Source organism: Oncorhynchus gorbuscha, linkage group LG22 (assembly GCF_021184085.1).
Source record: "Oncorhynchus gorbuscha isolate QuinsamMale2020 ecotype Even-year linkage group LG22, OgorEven_v1.0, whole genome shotgun sequence".
Classification (NCBI taxonomy): domain Eukaryota; kingdom Metazoa; phylum Chordata; class Actinopteri; order Salmoniformes; family Salmonidae; genus Oncorhynchus; species Oncorhynchus gorbuscha.
In genome coordinates this window covers 47,471,739-47,490,856 of record NC_060194.1, presented here as the reverse complement: position 1 = coordinate 47,490,856, position 19,118 = coordinate 47,471,739, and the positions used below count along the sequence as shown (strand labels likewise).

Here is a 19,118-nt window from a genome sequence, read left to right as displayed (position 1 = left end):
GTTGTATCAGAATAATAAAACCAGTTTAATTTATTCCTCCTCCATTAATGTCCCCATAAGCACCACAGCTCTGGAGGGAGAAGCATTAAGGTGTGTGTTCGTCTTCTTAATATCCAGTTTAAATATCTATAAAGCCCCACTTTAAGACAACCCTCCTGCTTCCTCATAAAAGAAAGCTTCCATTATAATTCCAATTAAAAAACACAAAAGAACAGTTTGGAGTGCTGCATAATTTGTGTCCATCAAGTTTCTGAAATGCTTGGAGGCCCTTTTCTCATTTTGTCTTTGTCTGCTTGTGGAATGAGTCTGGCGTGTGTGTGTGTGTGTGTGTGTGTGTGTGTGTGTGTGTGTGTGTGTGTGTGTGTGTGTGTGTGTGTGTGTGTGTGTGTGTGTGTGTGTGTGTGTGTGTGTGTGTGTGTGTGTGTGTGTGTGTGTGTGTGTGTGTGTGTGTGTGTGTGTGTGTGTGTGTGTGTGTGTGTGTGTGTGTGTCATTTGGTCTTTGTCTGGTGGAATGAGTCTGCTGTGATGCCAAATCCTTTATCATAACATTTCAGAGAGAGAGAGAGAGAGAGAGAGAGAGAGAGAGAGAGAGAGAGAGAGAGAGAGAGAGAGAGAGAGAGAGAGAGAGAGAGAGAGAGAGAGAAAGAAAGAGAGAGACAGAGAGACAGAGAGAGAGAAATTGTGAAATGACTTGTCTACATTGTTGGGCACTCAAACAGGTTTTTACTATTAAAATGAGACTGACGTGACGTGACGACGGGGAGGAAAACTAAAAGCTGATTAATTGATCTTTTAATGTTTCCTAGCTGGGAACCGTACATGATGCTGGACACAATGTTTCTATTTTAAACAAGTCAAGTATACAGGATGACAACTGCTCATTATGTTATTCAATATACATATCCATACTACAGTCTACTACACGTACACCAAAAGTCCATACTACTACACCATAGTCCATTACTACTACACCATAGTCCATACTACTACACCATAGTCCATACTACTACACCATAGTCCATTACTACTACACCATAGTCCATACTACTACACCATAGTCCATTACTACTACATGTACACCATAGTCCATACTACTACACCATAGTCCATTACTACTACATGTACACCATAGTCCATACTACTACACCATAGTCCATACTACTACACCATAGTCCATTACTACTACACCATAGTCCATACTACTACACCATAGTCCATTACTACTACACCATAGTCCATTACTACTACACCATAGTCCATACTACTACACCATAGTCCATACTACTACACCATAGTCCATTACTACTACATGTACACCATAGTCCATTACTACTACACCATAGTCCATTACTACTACACCATAGTCCATTACTACTACACCATAGTCCATTACTACTACACCATAGTCCATACTACTACACCATAGTCCATTACTACTACATGTACACCATAGTCCATTACTACTACACCATAGTCCATACTACTACATCATAGTCCATTACTACTACACCATAGTCCATACTACTACATGTACACCATAGTCCATACTACTACACGTACACCATAGTCCATACTACTACATGTACACCATAGTCCATACTACTACATGTACACCATAGTCCATTACTACTACACCATAGTCCATTACTACTACACGCACACCATAGTCCATACTACTACACGTACACCAAAAGTCCATACTACTACACCATAGTCCATACTACTACACCATAGTCCATACTACTACACGTACAACATAGTCCATTACTACTACATGTACACCATAGTCCATACTACTACACCATAGTCCATACTACTACACCATAGTCCATACTACTACACGTACACCATAGTCCATTACTACTACACCATAGTCCATACTACTACACCATAGTCCATACTACTACATGTACACCATAGTCCATTACTACTACACCATAGTCCATTACTACTACACCATAGTCCATTACTACTACATGTACACCATAGTCCATACTACTACACATACACCATAGTCCATTACTACTACACCATAGTCCATACTACTACACGTACACCATAGTCCATTACTACTACACCATAGTCCATACTACTACACGTACACCATAGTCCATTACTACTACACCATAGTCCATTACTACTACACCATAGTCCATACTACTACACCATAGTCCATACTACTACACCATAGTCCATACTACTACACCATAGTCCATACTACTACACCATAGTCCATACTACTACACCATAGTCCATACTACTACACCATAGTCCATACTACTACACCATAGTCCATACTACTACACCATAGTCCATACTACTACACCATAGTCCATACTACTACACGTACACCATAGTCCATACTACTACACCATAGTCCATACTACTACATGTACACCATAGTCCATACTACTACACCATAGTCCATTACTACTACACCATAGTCCATTACTACTACACCATAGTCCATACTACTACATGTACACCATAGTCCATACTACTACACGTACACCATAGTCCATTACTACTACACCATAGTCCATACTACTACATGTACACCATAGTCCATACTACTACACGTACACCATAGTCCATTACTACTACACCATAGTCCATACTACTACATGTACACCATAGACGTAAGGTTTCACAAAATTAAAGTCCAGTGTAATTACACAGTTTTAGGTCCCTGCGTCAAAAGGGGGAAGAACAGGTTAAGGATAGACAGCCAGCCAGCCAGCCGGCCAACCAGACAGACAACCAGCCAGCCAGCCAGGCAACCAGACAGACAACCAGCCAGCCAGCCAGCCAACCAGACAGACAACCAGCCAGCCAGCCAGCCAGAGACAGAAAGACATAAAGGCAGACAGAACAAGCCAGCCACAGCCAGCCAGCCAGCCGGCCAACCAGCCAGCCAGCCGGCCAACCAGACAGACAACCAGCCAGCCGGCCAACAAGCCAGCCAGCCGGCCAACCAGAGACAGACATAAAGGCAAACAGAACAAGCAAGCCACAGACAGACAGACAGACAGACATGCAAGCAGACAGAACAAGCAAGCCAGACAGACAGACAGACAGAGAGAGACAAAATTATAAATTGAGAGCAGAGGGGGCTGCTGAGGGGAGGACGGCTCATAATAATGGTTGGAATGGAACAAATGGAATGACATGTGTACAATGTATTTGATACCGTTACCAGGAGCCCATCCTCCCCAATTAAGGTTCCACCAACCAATAGTGCACAATATAGGGAATAGGGTTCCATAGGACTCTGGTCTAAAGTAGTGCACTATATAGGGAATAGGGTTCCATAGGACTCTGGTCTAAAGTAGTGCACTATATAGGGAATAGGGTTCCATAGGACTCTGGTCTAAAGTAGTGCACTATATAGGGAATAGGGTTCCATAGGACTCTGGTCTAAAGTAGTGCACTATATAGGGAATAGGGCCCCATAGGACTCTGGTCTAAAGTAGTGCACTATATAGGGAATAAGGCCCCATAGGACTCTGGTCTAAAGTAGTGCACTATATAGGGAATAGGGTTCCATAGGACTCTGGTCTAAAGTAGTGCACTATATAGGGAATAGGGCCCCATAGGACTCTGGTCTAAAGTAGTGCACTATATAGGGAATAGGGTTCCATAGGGCTCTGGTCTAAAGTAGTGCACTATATAGGGAATAGGGTTCCATAGGACTCTGGTCTAAAGTAGTGCACTATATAGGGAATAGGGTTCCATAGGACTCTGGTCTAAAGTAGTGCACTATATATAGGGAATAGGGCCCCATAGGACTCTGGTCTAAAGTAGTGCACTATATAGGGAATAGGGTTCCATAGGGCTCTGGTCTAAAGTAGTGCACTATATAGGGAATAGGGCCCCATAGAACTCTGGTCTAAAGTAGTGCACTATATAGGGAATAGGGTGCCATTTGAGACAAAAACAGTGATCACAGTGCCTGGTCCGAGGAAAGAGGGAGAGGAGCTGAAATCTGTGTTTGATCAGAGTTTGTCAGAAGGGATCTCACTTTGAGCCCTTTGATTGTGTCAAATCAAAGACAGGCTGTAAGGAATCAACTTCTCCTGACAAAATACATGGAGGTCAGAGAACTAGGCTGGAAAGGTGTGAGACGAACACACAACCACACACACACACACACAGACACAACCACACGCAACCACACACACACACAAACAAACACAACCACACGCAACCACACACACACACACACACACACACACACACAGACACAACCACACGCAACCACACACACACACACACATACACACACAGACACAACCACACGCAACCACACACACACACACACACACACAACCACACACAACCACACACAACCACACACACACACAAACACACAACACACACACACACACACACACACACACATACACACACACACACACACACACACACACACACACACACACACACACACACACACACACACAGACACAACCACACGCAACCACACACACACACACAGACACAACCACACGCAACCACACACACAAACACACACAACCACACACAACACACACAACCACACACACACACACACACACACACACACACACACACACACACACACACACACACACATACACACACACACACACACACACACACACACACACACACACACACACACACACACACACACACACACACACACACACACACACACACAGACACACCACACGCAACCACACACACACACACAGACACAACCACACGCAACCACACACACACAGACACAACCACACGCAACCACACACACACACACAGACACAACCACACACAACCACACACACACACACAGACACAACCACACGCAACCACACACACACACACAAACACACACAACCACACGCAACCACACACACACACAACCACACACAACCACACGCAACCACACACACACACAAACAAACACAACCACACGCAACCACACACACACACACACACACACACACACACACACACACACACACACACACACACACACACACACACAACCACACGCAACCACACACACACACACACATACACACACAACCACACGCAACCACACACAAACACGCACACACACACAACCACACGCAACCACACACATACACACACACACACCCACACACACACACACACGCACACACGCACACACACACACACACAAGCTGCCTCACTGTAACAGCTACCTGCTACTTGCTACCTGTTACCTTCTACCTGCTACATGCTACATGCTACCTGCTACATGCAACCTGCTACCTGCTACCATCTACATGCTACCAGCTACATGCTACCAGCTAGATGCTATCCTGCTACATGCTACCTGCTACATGCTACCTGCTACCCCCAAATAGGGAGAAGAGTAAAACATTATTTTGGCAGAAATGCCTTCTGGAACATGTGAACTTTCATGTGCCTTAATAACAAACTTGTATGCCATCTGTAAATGTGAATAAAGTTGTTCAATTACAAGCCAATTTGGTTTAGCCACAGAAAAGCTGCAGCTAGCTACAAACCAAATGGAAAATACAACATTGCAACATTGTCAGATATTCCACGTTTCTAATTTTGTCAGAAAATAATTTTCATTGCAAGTTAACGCGAACTTAGCTTGCTGGCTCGCTAGCTATCATTACGTGTATGATCTGTGTAGTGATATTATTTGTATCTCCGCACTGCCATCTGCATCGCTAGTTATAGCCTAATGTTAGCTAGCAAGCTAACATTGCATTTAGTTGGTTAGTTGCAGATTGCTACCTCAGCTTTTCATACATGGTGTCTAGCTATGCCAATTGGAGTGTACTGTAGCTATGGGTTAGAATTATGGTTCATTGTTTAGCAAGCTAGCTACGTAAAATAGTCTCCCTACTTCCGTTACCTGCTGCAATGCTGCTTGGCTTCCACCTGGAGATTTGTTCACCGTCTGTCCAAGTCTGTCTCCACCTGTCTAGTATAGGGACCCCCACCACACTCCCCCCTCTCTCCCGAGATTTCGCTCACCTCCAGCACACACACACTGTTGGGACTAGTAACTCTGAACTTGCAATGGCTAGCCCCAAATCATTATATTTTTTTCTCGTGCATTTTTTACTATTTTGCTACTTGCCTCATGACTCCTGCATGCTTTGTGAACTATGAACTTTCTTGTTTACCCAATCGTGGGACAGACTGTTTGTTCCCACACTAGGGACTCTGACTCTCTATTGGTTGCTGCACAATATGATCTCGTTGCCATCTGATGCACATTCAAATGTCCTAAATCAACACTGCAGAGCTCTCCCTGTCCTCTGCCGTTCCCTGATTGTATTACTGCTGATGATATCTGTAAATGTGTATGTACACCCTGGCCCATCTACTGTTGCTAGCCCCAATTCTCACTTGTGGTCTGATATCTATTTCACTGATTTCTGCTCTCGTAAAAGCCTGGGTTTTCTGCATGTTATAACACTAGAAGCTTATTGCCTAAAATGTATCAATTGAAAGTGTGGGTTTACAGCTCCAATCCAGATGTGTTGGTCATTAATGAGATGTGGTTAAGGAAGAGTGTTTTGATTGCTGATGTTAACCTTTCTGGTTATACACTGTTTTGGCATGACAGATCTTCCAGAGGTGGTAGAGTGGCAATCCTTACCAAGGATCACCTTCAGTGCTCGGTGGTCTCCACAAAGTCTGCCCACAAACAATTTGATTTAATGGTTTTAAGCATTACACTTTCAAATTGCTCTTTGTTGATTGTTGCGCTGGCCTGACCCTACCTGCCCTAAGCTCTCTCCGTGCCCCTTACACTAAGGCTGAATTTGTCCTGCTAGGTGACCTAAACTGACCAAGTCCTAAAGCAATGAGACTCCCTAAATCTTTCTCAGATTATTACCAATCCCACAAGGTATGACTCCAAACACCAAGAAAAGTCTACTCTCCTCACCTTGTATTCTCACAAATAACCCTGATGGGTATCTGTCAGGATTTGGCCAGGGTTGTTCCGGTTTTTGGTCACTAGATGCCCCCATTGTGCCTTTTGACCTTTTCTTTTCCCTTGATCCCCATTATTATTTGCACCTGTGCCTCGTTTCCCCTGATTGTATTTAAACCCTTTGTTTTACTCAGTTCTTTGCTCTGTGTTTGTATGTTAGCACCCAGCCCTAGTACTCTGTGAACTCTTGTTGATCCCGGTGGACTCTCTTGTGGAATTCTGTTTTTTGTTCTTGTTTGTTTGTTTTTAAGTATCTTTTGAGGCTTTTTTGTGCTATACCTTCCACCTTGTGGATTTACCTTTTTGTCTTTGAGGATTACCTTTGTTCTTGTGGAATTCCTTTTGAGGTTGTGGAGTTACATGTTTTCCTGAAGAACTTCACTTTTTACTTCATTAAATACACCGTCTCAAGTACTGCTGTGTCTGCCTCATCTTCTGGGTTCTGCTGACTATTCGTGGCTCAGTTGGTTTAGTGACTGTTTCTCACTCCGGAGACCCGGGTTCGTAACCGGCTCCTGACAGAAACACAGAGCCAGAAATGAACCCAGAGGCAGCCAGTTCCCAGGACCTTGTTGCCATGCTGTCCCACCACCAGGAGACTGTCCAACGCCACGAAGCCGCCCTGGTTCAGCAAGAGGCCTTAATGGCTAGACATTCTCATCTTCTGTCGGAGATGCTGACTTCCATAAAGCAGATATCTGATCGACTTACCCCGGCAACAGTTCCCGTCCCAGTACCTCAGATTCACGTACCCATGGCAGTTAACCCTCTGGCTGAACCTCGTCTTCCACCTCCCCAACGGTTCTCAGGTGATCCAAGTGCTTGTAAAGGGTTTCTCACCCAATGTTCTCTCTCCTTCGAGCTGCAACCCTCGTCGTTCCCCACCGACCGGTCTAAGATCGCATATATCATCACCCTGCTGTCGGAAAAAGCCCTGGCCTGGGCTACTGCTGTATGGGATGCCCATAGTTCCTGCTGTGCCAGCTACTCTGCCTTTGCTGAGGAATTCAAATGAGTGTTTCAAGGGCCAAGCAGTGGTCCTGACTCTCCATCAAGGTCGGCGCAGCGTGACGGACTATGCCATCCAGTTCCGCACGGTGGCAGCAGCGAGTGGCTGGAACAACGAGGCGCTCACGGTGTGCTTTCTGAAAGGCCTTTCCGACACTATCCAAGATGAACTGGCCACTCGGGAACCACCGGACAAACTCGAGTCCCTGATCAAGTTGGCCTCACTCATTGACCAGCGTCTGAGAGAGAGAGAACTCAACCGTAGACCTCTAGCCCCTATCAGTCCCAGCTCCGAGTCCCCACCTTTATCCTCGCTGGCTCCACCGGAACTCATGCAGATTGGACGCATCTCCCAGGCTGAGAGAGACTGCCGGATGAGGGAGCGACGCTGTCTATATTGCGGCAAACCGGGCCATTTCCGTTCCACGTGTCCCGGGCTCCAGGGAAACGCACTGTCCCGTACAGACCGGGGGGAACTGTAACGGGAAACATAACCTCCTCCCATCCGTCCAACTCCCGTCTGCTCATTCCAGTCATTCTTTCCTGGGACAACCACAAGCTTCACCTTCAAGCCTTGGTAGACTCTGGAGCCGCAGGTAACTTCATGGATGGTGTCTGGGCGAAGGAGAATGGCATTCCCTCTGAACCTCTAAGTGACCCCATGAGGGTTACTACATTGGATGGAAGCCCTTTGGGATCTGGACTTGTCACTCATGTCACTACCTCCTTACGACTTTCAGTTTCACAACACCAGGAATTGATGAACTTTCATTTGATCTCCTGTTCCGAGTTCCCTCTCGTCCTTGGATACCCCTGGCTTCACAGCCATAACCCTCACATCGACTGGTCTGTGGGCACTATCAAGCAGTGGGGTCCTAGGTGCCAAGCTACTTGTATTTTCCCGAATTCCCCGAGTTCTACTCCCGAGTCTTTAGAATCCATCGACCTGACCCGAGTTCCCGAGTGTTACCATGACCTCAAACTGGTATTTAGCAAGCAGAGGGCCACCATGCTACCACCCCATAGACCTTATGATTGCCCCATTGAACTGTTTCTGGGCACTTGCCCTCCCAGGGGTCGGATCTTTTCCCTATCTCCACCCGAACAAGCTGCTATGGATACCTACATCAAGGACGCTCTGGAAGCAGGCCTCATGCGTCCATCCACCTCCCTTGCGGGAGCAGGGTTTTTATTTGTGGCCAAGAAAGACGGTGGATTACGTCCTTGCATCGACTACCGGGGACTCAATGCCATAACCATCCGTAACCGTTACCCGCTACCCCTTATGGCCACAGCCTTCGAGCTGCTCCAGGAAGCAGTTGTTTTCACTAAGCTTGACCTGCGGAACGCATACCATCTTGTGAGGATCAGACCTGGTGACGAGTGGAAGACCGCTTTCAACACGCCTACTGGTCACTATGAATACTTGGTGATGCCCTTCGGCCTGACCAACGCCCCAGCGGTGTTCCAAGCGCTCATAAACGATGTGCTTAGGGATATGCTTAACATATTTGTGATCGTTTACTTGGATGACATCCTCATCTTTTCGAGCTCTCTTCAAGAACACACTAAGCATGTCAGACAAGTACTCAAACGCCTCCTAGACAGCCATCTGTACGTTAAGCTGGAAAAATGTGAATTCCATTCATCCCGAGTACAATTCCTGGGATTTGTAGTGGAACCCGGTCGAAGGTAGGGGCGGTAGCGGATTGGCCCACCCCCAAATCCATTAAAGAAGTTCAGCGTTTCCTGGGCTTCACTAACTTTTACCGCAAGTTCATCAAGAACTTCAGCTTGGTGGCAGCCCCTCTCTCAGCTTTAACCAAGGGTGGCAATGCAAGGTTTTTGTGGGGAAGAGAAGCTGAGACTGCCTTCCAAGGACTCAAGCAGCGCGTCCTCTCTGCTCCCATCCTGATACTACCGACTACGGATGAACCGTTTGTGGTGGAGGTAGATGCCTCAGAGGTTGGTGTTGGAGCTGTCCTGTCTCAGAGGGGTGAAGACAAGAAGCTTCATCCGTGTGCTTTCTTCTCACACCGGCTTACCCCGGCTGAGAGGAACTACGATGTGGGGGATCGTGAACTCCTAGCGGTTAAGATGGCATTGAAGGAATGGAGACACTGGCTCGAGGGGGCTTCTCACCCGTTTCAAGTGCTTACGGACCACAAAAATCTGGAGTATATCCAGCAGGCGAAGCGGTTGAACTCTAGACAAGCTAGATGGTCTCTTTTCTTCAATCGATTCCAGTTTATCCTGCTAAGATCGTGGCTCCGATCTCGTGGCAAGTTGAGGATACCGTGAGACGAGCTCAAGCTATTGAACCGGACCCGAAAGGAGGTCCTGCCAATCGGTTGTTTGTCCCCAAGGCAGTGAGGACTCAGGTCCTTCTGTGGAGGCACTCCTCTCGCCTCACCTGTCACCCGGGCGTAGGTCGCACCTTGGAGTGTGCAGCGGTCCTGGCAGTATCTGGTGGACTGGGAAGGCTACGGTCCCGAGGAGCGCTCCTGGGTTCCTGCCAAAGACATACTGGACCCTGAACTCATTCGTCAGTTCAGGGCCCTCCACCCTGAGAGAGCTGGTAGGAACGTCAGGAGCCGTTCCTAGGGGGGGGATTCTGTCAGGATTTGGCCAGGGTTGTTCCGGTTTTTGGTCACTAGATGCCCCCATTGTGCCTTTTGACCTTTTCTTTTCCCTTGATCCCCATTATTATTTGCACCTGTGCCTCGTTTCCCCTGATTGTATTTAAACCCTTTGTTTTACTCAGTTCTTTGCTCTGTGTTTGTATGTTAGCACCCAGCCCTAGTACTCTGTGAACTCTTGTTGATCCCGGTGGACTCTCTTGTGGAATTCTGTTTTTTGTTCTTGTTTGTTTGTTTTTAAGTATCTTTTGAGGCTTTTTTGTGCTATACCTTCCACCTTGTGGATTTACCTTTTTGTCTTGGAGGATTACCTTTGTTCTTGTGGAATTCCTTTTGAGGTTGTGGAGTTACATGTTTTCCTGAAGAACTTCACTTTTTACTTCATTAAATACACCGTCTCAAGTACTGCTGTGTCTGCCTCATCTTCTGGGTTCTGCTGACTATTCGTGGCTCAGTTGGTTTAGTGACTGGTTCTCACTCCAGAGACCCGGGTCCTGACAGGTATCAGTCTGGTGTTTTCTTTAATGATCTTAGTAATCACTGTTTTAAAGCCTGTGTTCGTAATGGCTGCTCAGTGAAATGACCTGCCCTGATTTGTCAAAGAAACTCGCTAAAATACTTTAATGATCAAGCGTTCCTTCCTGACCTGGCCCCTGTAAAATGGTATAGAATCAGCTTGATCCCCTCTGTCGAAGACGCTTGGACCTTCTTTTTTGATAATTTCAGTGAAATTGTTAACAAACACAACAACATAATGAAAATGAGAATTTTAAAAACAGGTTCAGCCCCCGGTTCGACCGTGATCTTGCAGATTTACTCCACCTCAAGAATTGCATTTGGCGAAAGGCTCGGCACACGCATACTCAGGCTGACTGGCTCTGGTTCAGGCAAATGAGAAATAAATGCACTCAGGCTATCCGGAAGGCTAAAGTTAGTTCCTTTAAGGAGCAGTTCTTTCTCTATGGGTCTAAGTCCAAGAAGTTCTGGAAAACGGTTAAAGACCTGGAGAATAAACCCTCCTCCTCACAGCTGCCCATGTCCCTTAATGTTGATGATGTGGTTGATATTGACAAGAAGCACATCGCTGAGCTCTTTAATCACCACTTCATTAAGTCAGGATTCCTATTTGACTCAGCCATGCCTCCTTACCTGTCCAACATTTCCTCATCTCCCACCCTTTCTAAAATTACTAGCCCCGATGCTCCTCCCTCTTCTTCCCCTGCCCCGCTACAGAGTTTCTCCCTGCAGGCAGTCACTGAGTCCGAGGTGCTAAAGGAGCTCCTTAAACTTGACCCCAAAAAACCATCTGTGTCAGAGGGTTTAGACACTTTCTTCTTTAAGGTCGCTGCCACTATCATCACCAAGCCTATCTGTGACCTTTAGTAACCTGTCTCTCCTCTCTGGGGAGGTTCACATTACTTGGAAGGCAGCCACAGTTTGTCCTTTATTTAAAGGGGGAGATCAAGCTGATCCTAACTGTTATAGGCATATTTCTATTTTGCCCTGTTTATCAACCGTGTTGGAAAAACGTGTCAATAATCAACTGACTGGCCTTCTTGACGTCTATAGTATTCTCTCTGGTCTGCAATCTGGTTTCCACTCAGGTTATGGATGTGTAACTGCAACCTTAAAGGTCCTCAGTGATTTCACTATTGCCCTTGATTCTAAGCAATGTTGTGCTGCTATTTTTATTCACTTGGCCAAAGCTTTTGATACGGTAGACCATTCCATTCTTGTGGGCCGGCTAAGGAGTATTGGTGTCTCTGAGGAGTCTTTGGCCTGGTTTGCTAACTACCTCTCTCAAAGAGTGCAGTGTCTTAAGTCAGGACATCTGCTGTCTCAGCCACTGCCTGTCACCAAGGTAGTACCCCAAGGCTCAATCCTAGGCCTCATGCATGTTGAGGTTTTTACAGCACTCTCTGTAAAATCATAAGGTCATGTTGTCAACTGGTAATCTGTCATGCCCTGGCCATAGAGAGGCTTTTATTCTCTATTTTGGTTAGGCCAGGGTGTGACTAGGGTGGGCATTCCAGTTTATTTATTTCTATGTTATCTGTTTCTATGTTTCCTGCTAGGTGAACATGTCTAGACAGTAGTGACCCATCAAGTTAGCAAGGTGAACATGTCTAGACAGTAGTGACCCATCAAGTTAGCTAGGTGAACATGTCTAGACAGTAGTGACCCATCAAGTTAACTAGGTGAACATGTCTAGACAGTAGTGACCCATCAAGTTAGCAAGGTGAACATGTCTAGACAGTAGTGACCCATCAAGTTAACTAGGTGAACATGTCTAGACAGTAGTGACCCATCAAGTTAGCAAGGTGAACATGTCTAGACAGTAGTGACCCATCAAGTTAGCTAGGTGAACATGTCTAGACAGTAGTGACCCATCAAGTTAGCTAGGTGAACATGTCTAGACAGTAGTGACCCATCAAGTTAGCTAGGTGAACATGTCTAGACAGTAGTGACCCATCAAGTTAGCAAGGTGAACATGTCTAGACAGTAGTGACCCATCAAGTTAGCTAGGTGAACATGTCTAGACAGTAGTGACCCATCAAGTTAGCTAGGTGAACATGTCTAGACAGTAGTGACCCATCAAGTTAGCTAGGTGAACATGTCTAGACAGTAGTGACCCATCAAGTTAGCTAGGTGAACATGTCTAGACAGTAGTGACCCATCAAGTTAGCTAGGTGAACATGTCTAGACAGTAGTGACCCATCAAGTTAGAGTGTGTCTGGGGTTGACTACGGTCATCTATTGTATTTCATGAACATGTCTAGAAAGTAGTCCACTTAGCTAGATGTGGCTGGGGGGGGGGTTATAGCATTTCTTTCACATGACCCATACATTTAGACAAGTGTGTCTGGATAAGAATCATCTAATAATTAAAACAATGTATTTGTATCTGGACACTTTGAAAGTCAGATTAGAATATAGGCCAAGGACTAGATAAAGTGTATTTTTACACAGAGTTTTTCCTTATTCTAGGCTTCTACTTTCACCACTTTTAGTCTTGAAATCTTTGGTTGTTGACGACACTACCTTACTCACTCTGTTTACTACACTACCTTACTCACTCTGTTTACTACACTACCTTACTCACTCTGTTTATTACACTACCTTACTCACTCTGTTTACTACACTACCGTACTCACTCTGTTTACTACACTACCTTACTCACTCTGTTTACTACACTACCTTACTCACTCTGTTTACTACACTACCGTACTCACTCTGTTTACTACACTACCTTACTCACTCTGTTTACTACACTACCTTACTCACTCTGTTTACTACACTACCTTACTCACTCTGTTTACTACACTACCTTACTCACTCTGTTTACTACACTACCTTACTCACTCTGTTTACTACACTACCTTACTCACTCTGTTTAGCACATGGCCTCACATGTGCATCCTTAAAGAGATGGGTGGGGCTAAAGCTTAAGAGGGTGTGAACGATGCTGAGATGGGTGGGGCTAAAGCTTAAGAGGGCGTGAACGATGCTGAGATGGGTGGGGCTAAAGCTTAAGAGGGCATGAACGATGCTGAGATGGGTGGAGCTAAAGCTTAAGAGGGCGTGAACGATGCTGAGATGGGTGGAACTAAAGCTTAAGAGGGTGTGAACGATGCTGAGATGGGTGGGGCTAAAGCTTAAGAGGGCGTGAACGATGCTGAGATGGGTGGAGCTAAAGCTTTAGAGGGCGTGAACGATGCTGAATAGGCGTTATAATATATATACTGTATATATAGACACTACCAATCAAAAGTTTGAATACACCTAGTCATTCAAGGGATCTTCTTTATGTTTATGTTTATGTTTTACATTACAGAATAATAGAATAATAGTGAAGACATCAAAACTATAAAATAACAATATAATATGGAATCATGTAGTAACCATAAAAGTGTTAAACAAATACAAATATATTTTATATTTTACATTTATCAAGGTGGCCACCTTCTGCCTTGATGACAGCTTTGCACACTCTTGGTATTCTCTCAACCAGCTTCATGAGTCACCTGGAATGCGTTTCAATTAACAGGTGTGCCGTGTCAAAAGTTAATTTGTGGAATGTACTGTGCTTGAGCCAATCAGTTGTGTTGTGACATGGTAGTGGTGGTACACGGAAGATAGGCCTATTTAGCTAAAAGCTTGCTTTTATATAATTTTTAAGAAAAGCTTCAAAAGGTAGTTTGGGAGGTTTGAATCCTAAGTAACCTGCACACACATTGCTTGAAATGCAATAGACCAACATGCAGTAGCTTCTGTTGTAGGTCAAAGCTGTGTGCTGGAAAACCTTGGTAGAGCATGGGTGGAGTAGGCATTGTGGTGCTCATGTGAATTTCCGTTCTTTTTTCGGCTTCAGACCAATGACTAATTCTCCTCTCTTATTTTGGCGCGGGCGGGGGGGTCGGATAGAGAACCTACCTAATATTCAACATTAAATATAGTTCAGGGGCTTAGCTGGCATGGGTATAAACCACCATTACATGGGCACATAGCCTGTAGTTTAGTAGCCAGGAAAAGTACATGGTCTGGGATGTGTGATATTTTCAGATTTGTTTTGTCCATTTTTTGGTTGTTCAACAGGAATAAGGAGGTGTATTGGAGGGGTATTGGAGGTGTATTGGAGGGGTATTGGAGGTGTATTGGAGGTGTATTGGAGGTGTATTGGAGGGGTATTGGAGGTGTATTGGAGGGGTATTGGAGGTGTATTAGAGGTGTATTGGAGGGGTATTGGAGGGGTATTAGAGGTGTATTGCTTCAGTGGTTCTCTAAAAGGATTCAGAAGAGACAGAAATTGACAAGAATCTGGCCAAGAACAAAAAAAGAAACAAAGACTGTGTGTTTGATAATTGAGTAAATTCCATCAATCGATCGTTCATTTTAATCAATCGATAAATTCACGAATTACCTCGTACTGAGTGATGATTCCGTAGGTCTGGGCCGGTTCTCTCCATTTCAGGATCATCTTCTCTTCATAAGCACTGGCCTGGATGGAGTCCAGAGGTACCGCTCCGGGTACTGAGGGGGACAGGACCAGAACAAATACATGAGAAACACCTCCCTCCTTAGAGGCACTCCCCTGGAACGACTCTAGAGGTACCGCTCCGGGTACTGAGGGGGACCAGAACAATGCATAAGAGAGACGCAACGCTTCGTTACAGATACTCTGAGAGGATACGACGAGAACTAACATCACAGACACTAATGCTTCGTTACAGATACTCTGAGAGGATACGACGAGAACTAACATCACAGACACTAATTCTGCGTTTACACAGGCACCGCCCCAAATCTGATATTTTGTCGGATTATGGCCAAACAACATGACAGAATATAATAATTGGGCTGCCTGTGGAAAAGCAGCAAAGAGAGGTGTAGGTCTGAAACCTTCACAATGTGCCACACACCAAAACAATTATACTCAGATACCCATGAATGTATTTTGATGAGAAGAGACTGAGTGGGAAAAGTAAAGGACACTTTCCCTTCTCACATCCATTCAACTGTACAAACAAACTGGTCGAGCACTGAACCGATCTCCCCGAGGGAAATCTCCACCAATTCAATCTCTCCAATCATCTTCTGCCTTTATATGTTCTTAGAGTCTGTCTAGTCTGTCTGTCTGTCCGTCCGTCTGTCCGTATGTCGGTCTGTCTGTCTGTCTGTCTGTCTGTCTGTCTGTCTGTCTGTCTGTCTGTCTGTCTGTCTGTCTGTCTGTCTGTCTGCCTGTCCGTCCGTCCGTCCGTCCGTCCGTCCGCCCGCCCGTCCGCCCGCCCGTCCGTCCGTCCGTCCGTCCGTCCGTCCGTCCGTCCGTCTGTCTGTCTGTCTGTCTGTCTGTCTGTCTGTCTGTCTGTCTGCCTGTCTGTCTGTCTGTCTGTCTGTCTGTCTGTCTGTCTGTCTGTCTGTCTGTCTGTCTGTCTGTCTGTCTGTCTGTCTGTCTGTCTGTCCGTCCGCCTGTCTGTCTGTCTGTCTGTCTGTCTGTGCCTCTCTGCCTGTCTGTCTGTCTGTCTCTCTGCCTGTCTGCCTGTCTGTCTGTCTGTCTCTCTGCCTGTCTGTCTGTCTGTCTCTCTGCCTGTCTGCCTGTCTGTATGTCTGCCAGCCTGTCTGTCTCTCTGCCTGTCTGTCTCTCTGCCTGTCTGTCTCTATGTCTGTCTGTCTCTCTGCCTGTCTGTCTCTCTGTCTATCTGCCTATTAGTCTGTCTCTCTGCCTGTCTGTCTGTCTCTCTGCCTGTCCGTTGGTCTATCTATCTGTCTGTCTGTCTGTCTGCCTGTGTGCCTGAGAGAGAGAGAGAGAGAGAGAGACATGGTCCTCTCAAACTGACAGGGATCATTTTACTTCTTCAAATGAAATGAAATGACAGAGGATTTCTTCTGTCAAAGGGAGTCTCTGAAAGAACAGCTACACCCCATCTATGTCTGTTTCCTTCTCCCAGTGGGACTGTAAACACACACACAAGCTCGCACACACACACATACGCACGAGCATGCACACACTCACCAACGCACACACACACACTCCCACAAGTCATATACTGTGAAACAGTTGTCTCCCTTTTAAGATTCCCTCTAAAAATATATGAGACAGACCTGACAAGACTTTCTCATCCTGTCAGTATCTCTCTACTGTCGATTCCTGAGTCGTTCATCAGTTCCTGTTATAACGCCTTAGAGTATTACTGTCGATTCCTGTCATAACCCTGTCATAACCCTGTCATAACCATGTCATAACCCTGTCGTAACCCTGTCGTAACCCTGTCGTAACCCTGTCGTAACCCTGTCGTAACCCTGTCGTAACCATGTCGTAACCCTGTCGTAACCCTGTCGTAACCCTGTCGTAACCCTGTCGTAACCCTGTCGTAACCCTGTCATAACCCTGTCGTAACCCTGTCGTAACCCTGTTGTAACCCTGTCGTAACCCTGTTGTAACCTTGTTATAACCATTCTAAGGTGTTATAACTCTGTCGTAACCCTGTCATAACCCTGTCGTAACCCTGTCATAACCGTGTTATAACACTCACCATCTTCATCCGTCTGCAGCGCCATCTCTCGGCTCTCTTTGACCCCCTCTGGGTTCTTGAGGACCAGTTTGACTGACAGGTTGGTGTAGGGAGTCAGGTTGTGGATGGTGTGCTGGGGGTCGCGACCCAGGGTGTCGTAACACACCTCCTCCCGGGTCTCGTCCTTCCCCGCCACGCGGGAGCGGTACTGCACCGTTAGGTTGTAGCTATGACAACGCGTCACGTTGTAGCCAAACGGCTCCCAGCGAATGGTGACTTGTTTTGATTGGACGTCAACTACCTCCAGACGTCTGGGAGCGTGGATTGGCTCTGTAGGGGGAGGAGAGAGGTATTTAGAGGATACAGGATGGATAAGGATCTTCTGGTTTGGGAATGTGTGTGTGTGTGTGTGTGTGTGTGTGTGTGTGTGTGTGTGTGTGTGTGTGTGTGTGTGTGTGTGTGTGTGTGTGTGTGTGTGTGTGTGTGTGTGTGTGTGTGTGTGTGTGTGTGTGTGTGTGTGTGTGTGTTCGCACGCATGTGCTGGCCTGTGTGATTATCCTAGGCAACTGTTGTACAATGCATCGGGTCTGTAGTGGAAGAAAACAACGTCTGTTTGAATGTAACTTTTGGTTTAACCAGGTGTTTTGACCTCTTTTTACAGCAGCAACCTGATTAAAAATGTCTGGACACGTGTTGAATGAGCCAAATGGTATCCATGATGCTATTTCAAATCAGTCATGCTACATTTTGTAAACTGTTCATCTCCAAAACCGAACATAACATTATGCGTCTGTCTGGCTGTCTGTATTAGATTGTGCCAGTTCATTCTGTGGTTTCAAAAGGAGCCCTAATCTAACTCTCACTGCAGTGAATCAGCACATCTTCTATGATTTGGCTCCTGAATAGAGTTGCTCCTTTGTTTGTGTCAGTGTAACATTTTCTTGTGTGAAAACGTGAGCTTCTGCTTTCCTAGCACCAAAATCACAAACAGCAAAGTCTCCAGACCTACTGGTGATAGTATCTCTGTATGGGACATATCATCCTTCTAGACCTACTAGTGATAGTATCTCTGTATAGGACATATCATCCTTCTGAACCTACTGGTGATAGTATCTCTGTATAGGACATATCATCCCTCTAGACCTACTAGTGAAAGTATCTCTGTATGGGACATATCATCCCTCTAGACCTACTAGTGAAAGTATCTCTGTATGGGACATATCATCCTTCTAGACCTACTAGTGATAGTATCTCTGTATAGGATATATCATCCTTCTGAACCTACTGGTGATAGTATCTCTGTATAGGACATATCATCCCTCTAGACCTACTGGTGAAAGTATCTCTGTATAGGACATATAATCCCTCCAGACCATGTCATGTCCTCGTCCTTCCTTCCCCCTCTCCTTCCTCCCCACCCTGTCCAGGCCAGCTATCAACTCAACATGGATACAGAGTAAACTATCCAGA

At 45.8% G+C, this 19,118-nt stretch overlaps 1 protein-coding gene across 1 annotated transcript in view; it reads right to left on the bottom strand.

Annotated features, from left to right (window-relative positions):
• LOC124009457 (receptor-type tyrosine-protein phosphatase mu-like) overlaps window positions 1-19,118 on the bottom strand; it is a 234,387-nt gene that overhangs the window by 49,711 nt on the left and 165,558 nt on the right. The window contains exons 8-9 of the mRNA XM_046321268.1: window positions 17,670-17,978; window positions 15,560-15,669 (exon numbers count right to left, since the gene is read on the bottom strand). Of these exons, the coding sequence (XP_046177224.1) occupies window positions 15,560-15,669; window positions 17,670-17,978 (419 nt within the window). The remainder of the gene's footprint in view (window positions 1-15,559; window positions 15,670-17,669; window positions 17,979-19,118) is intronic.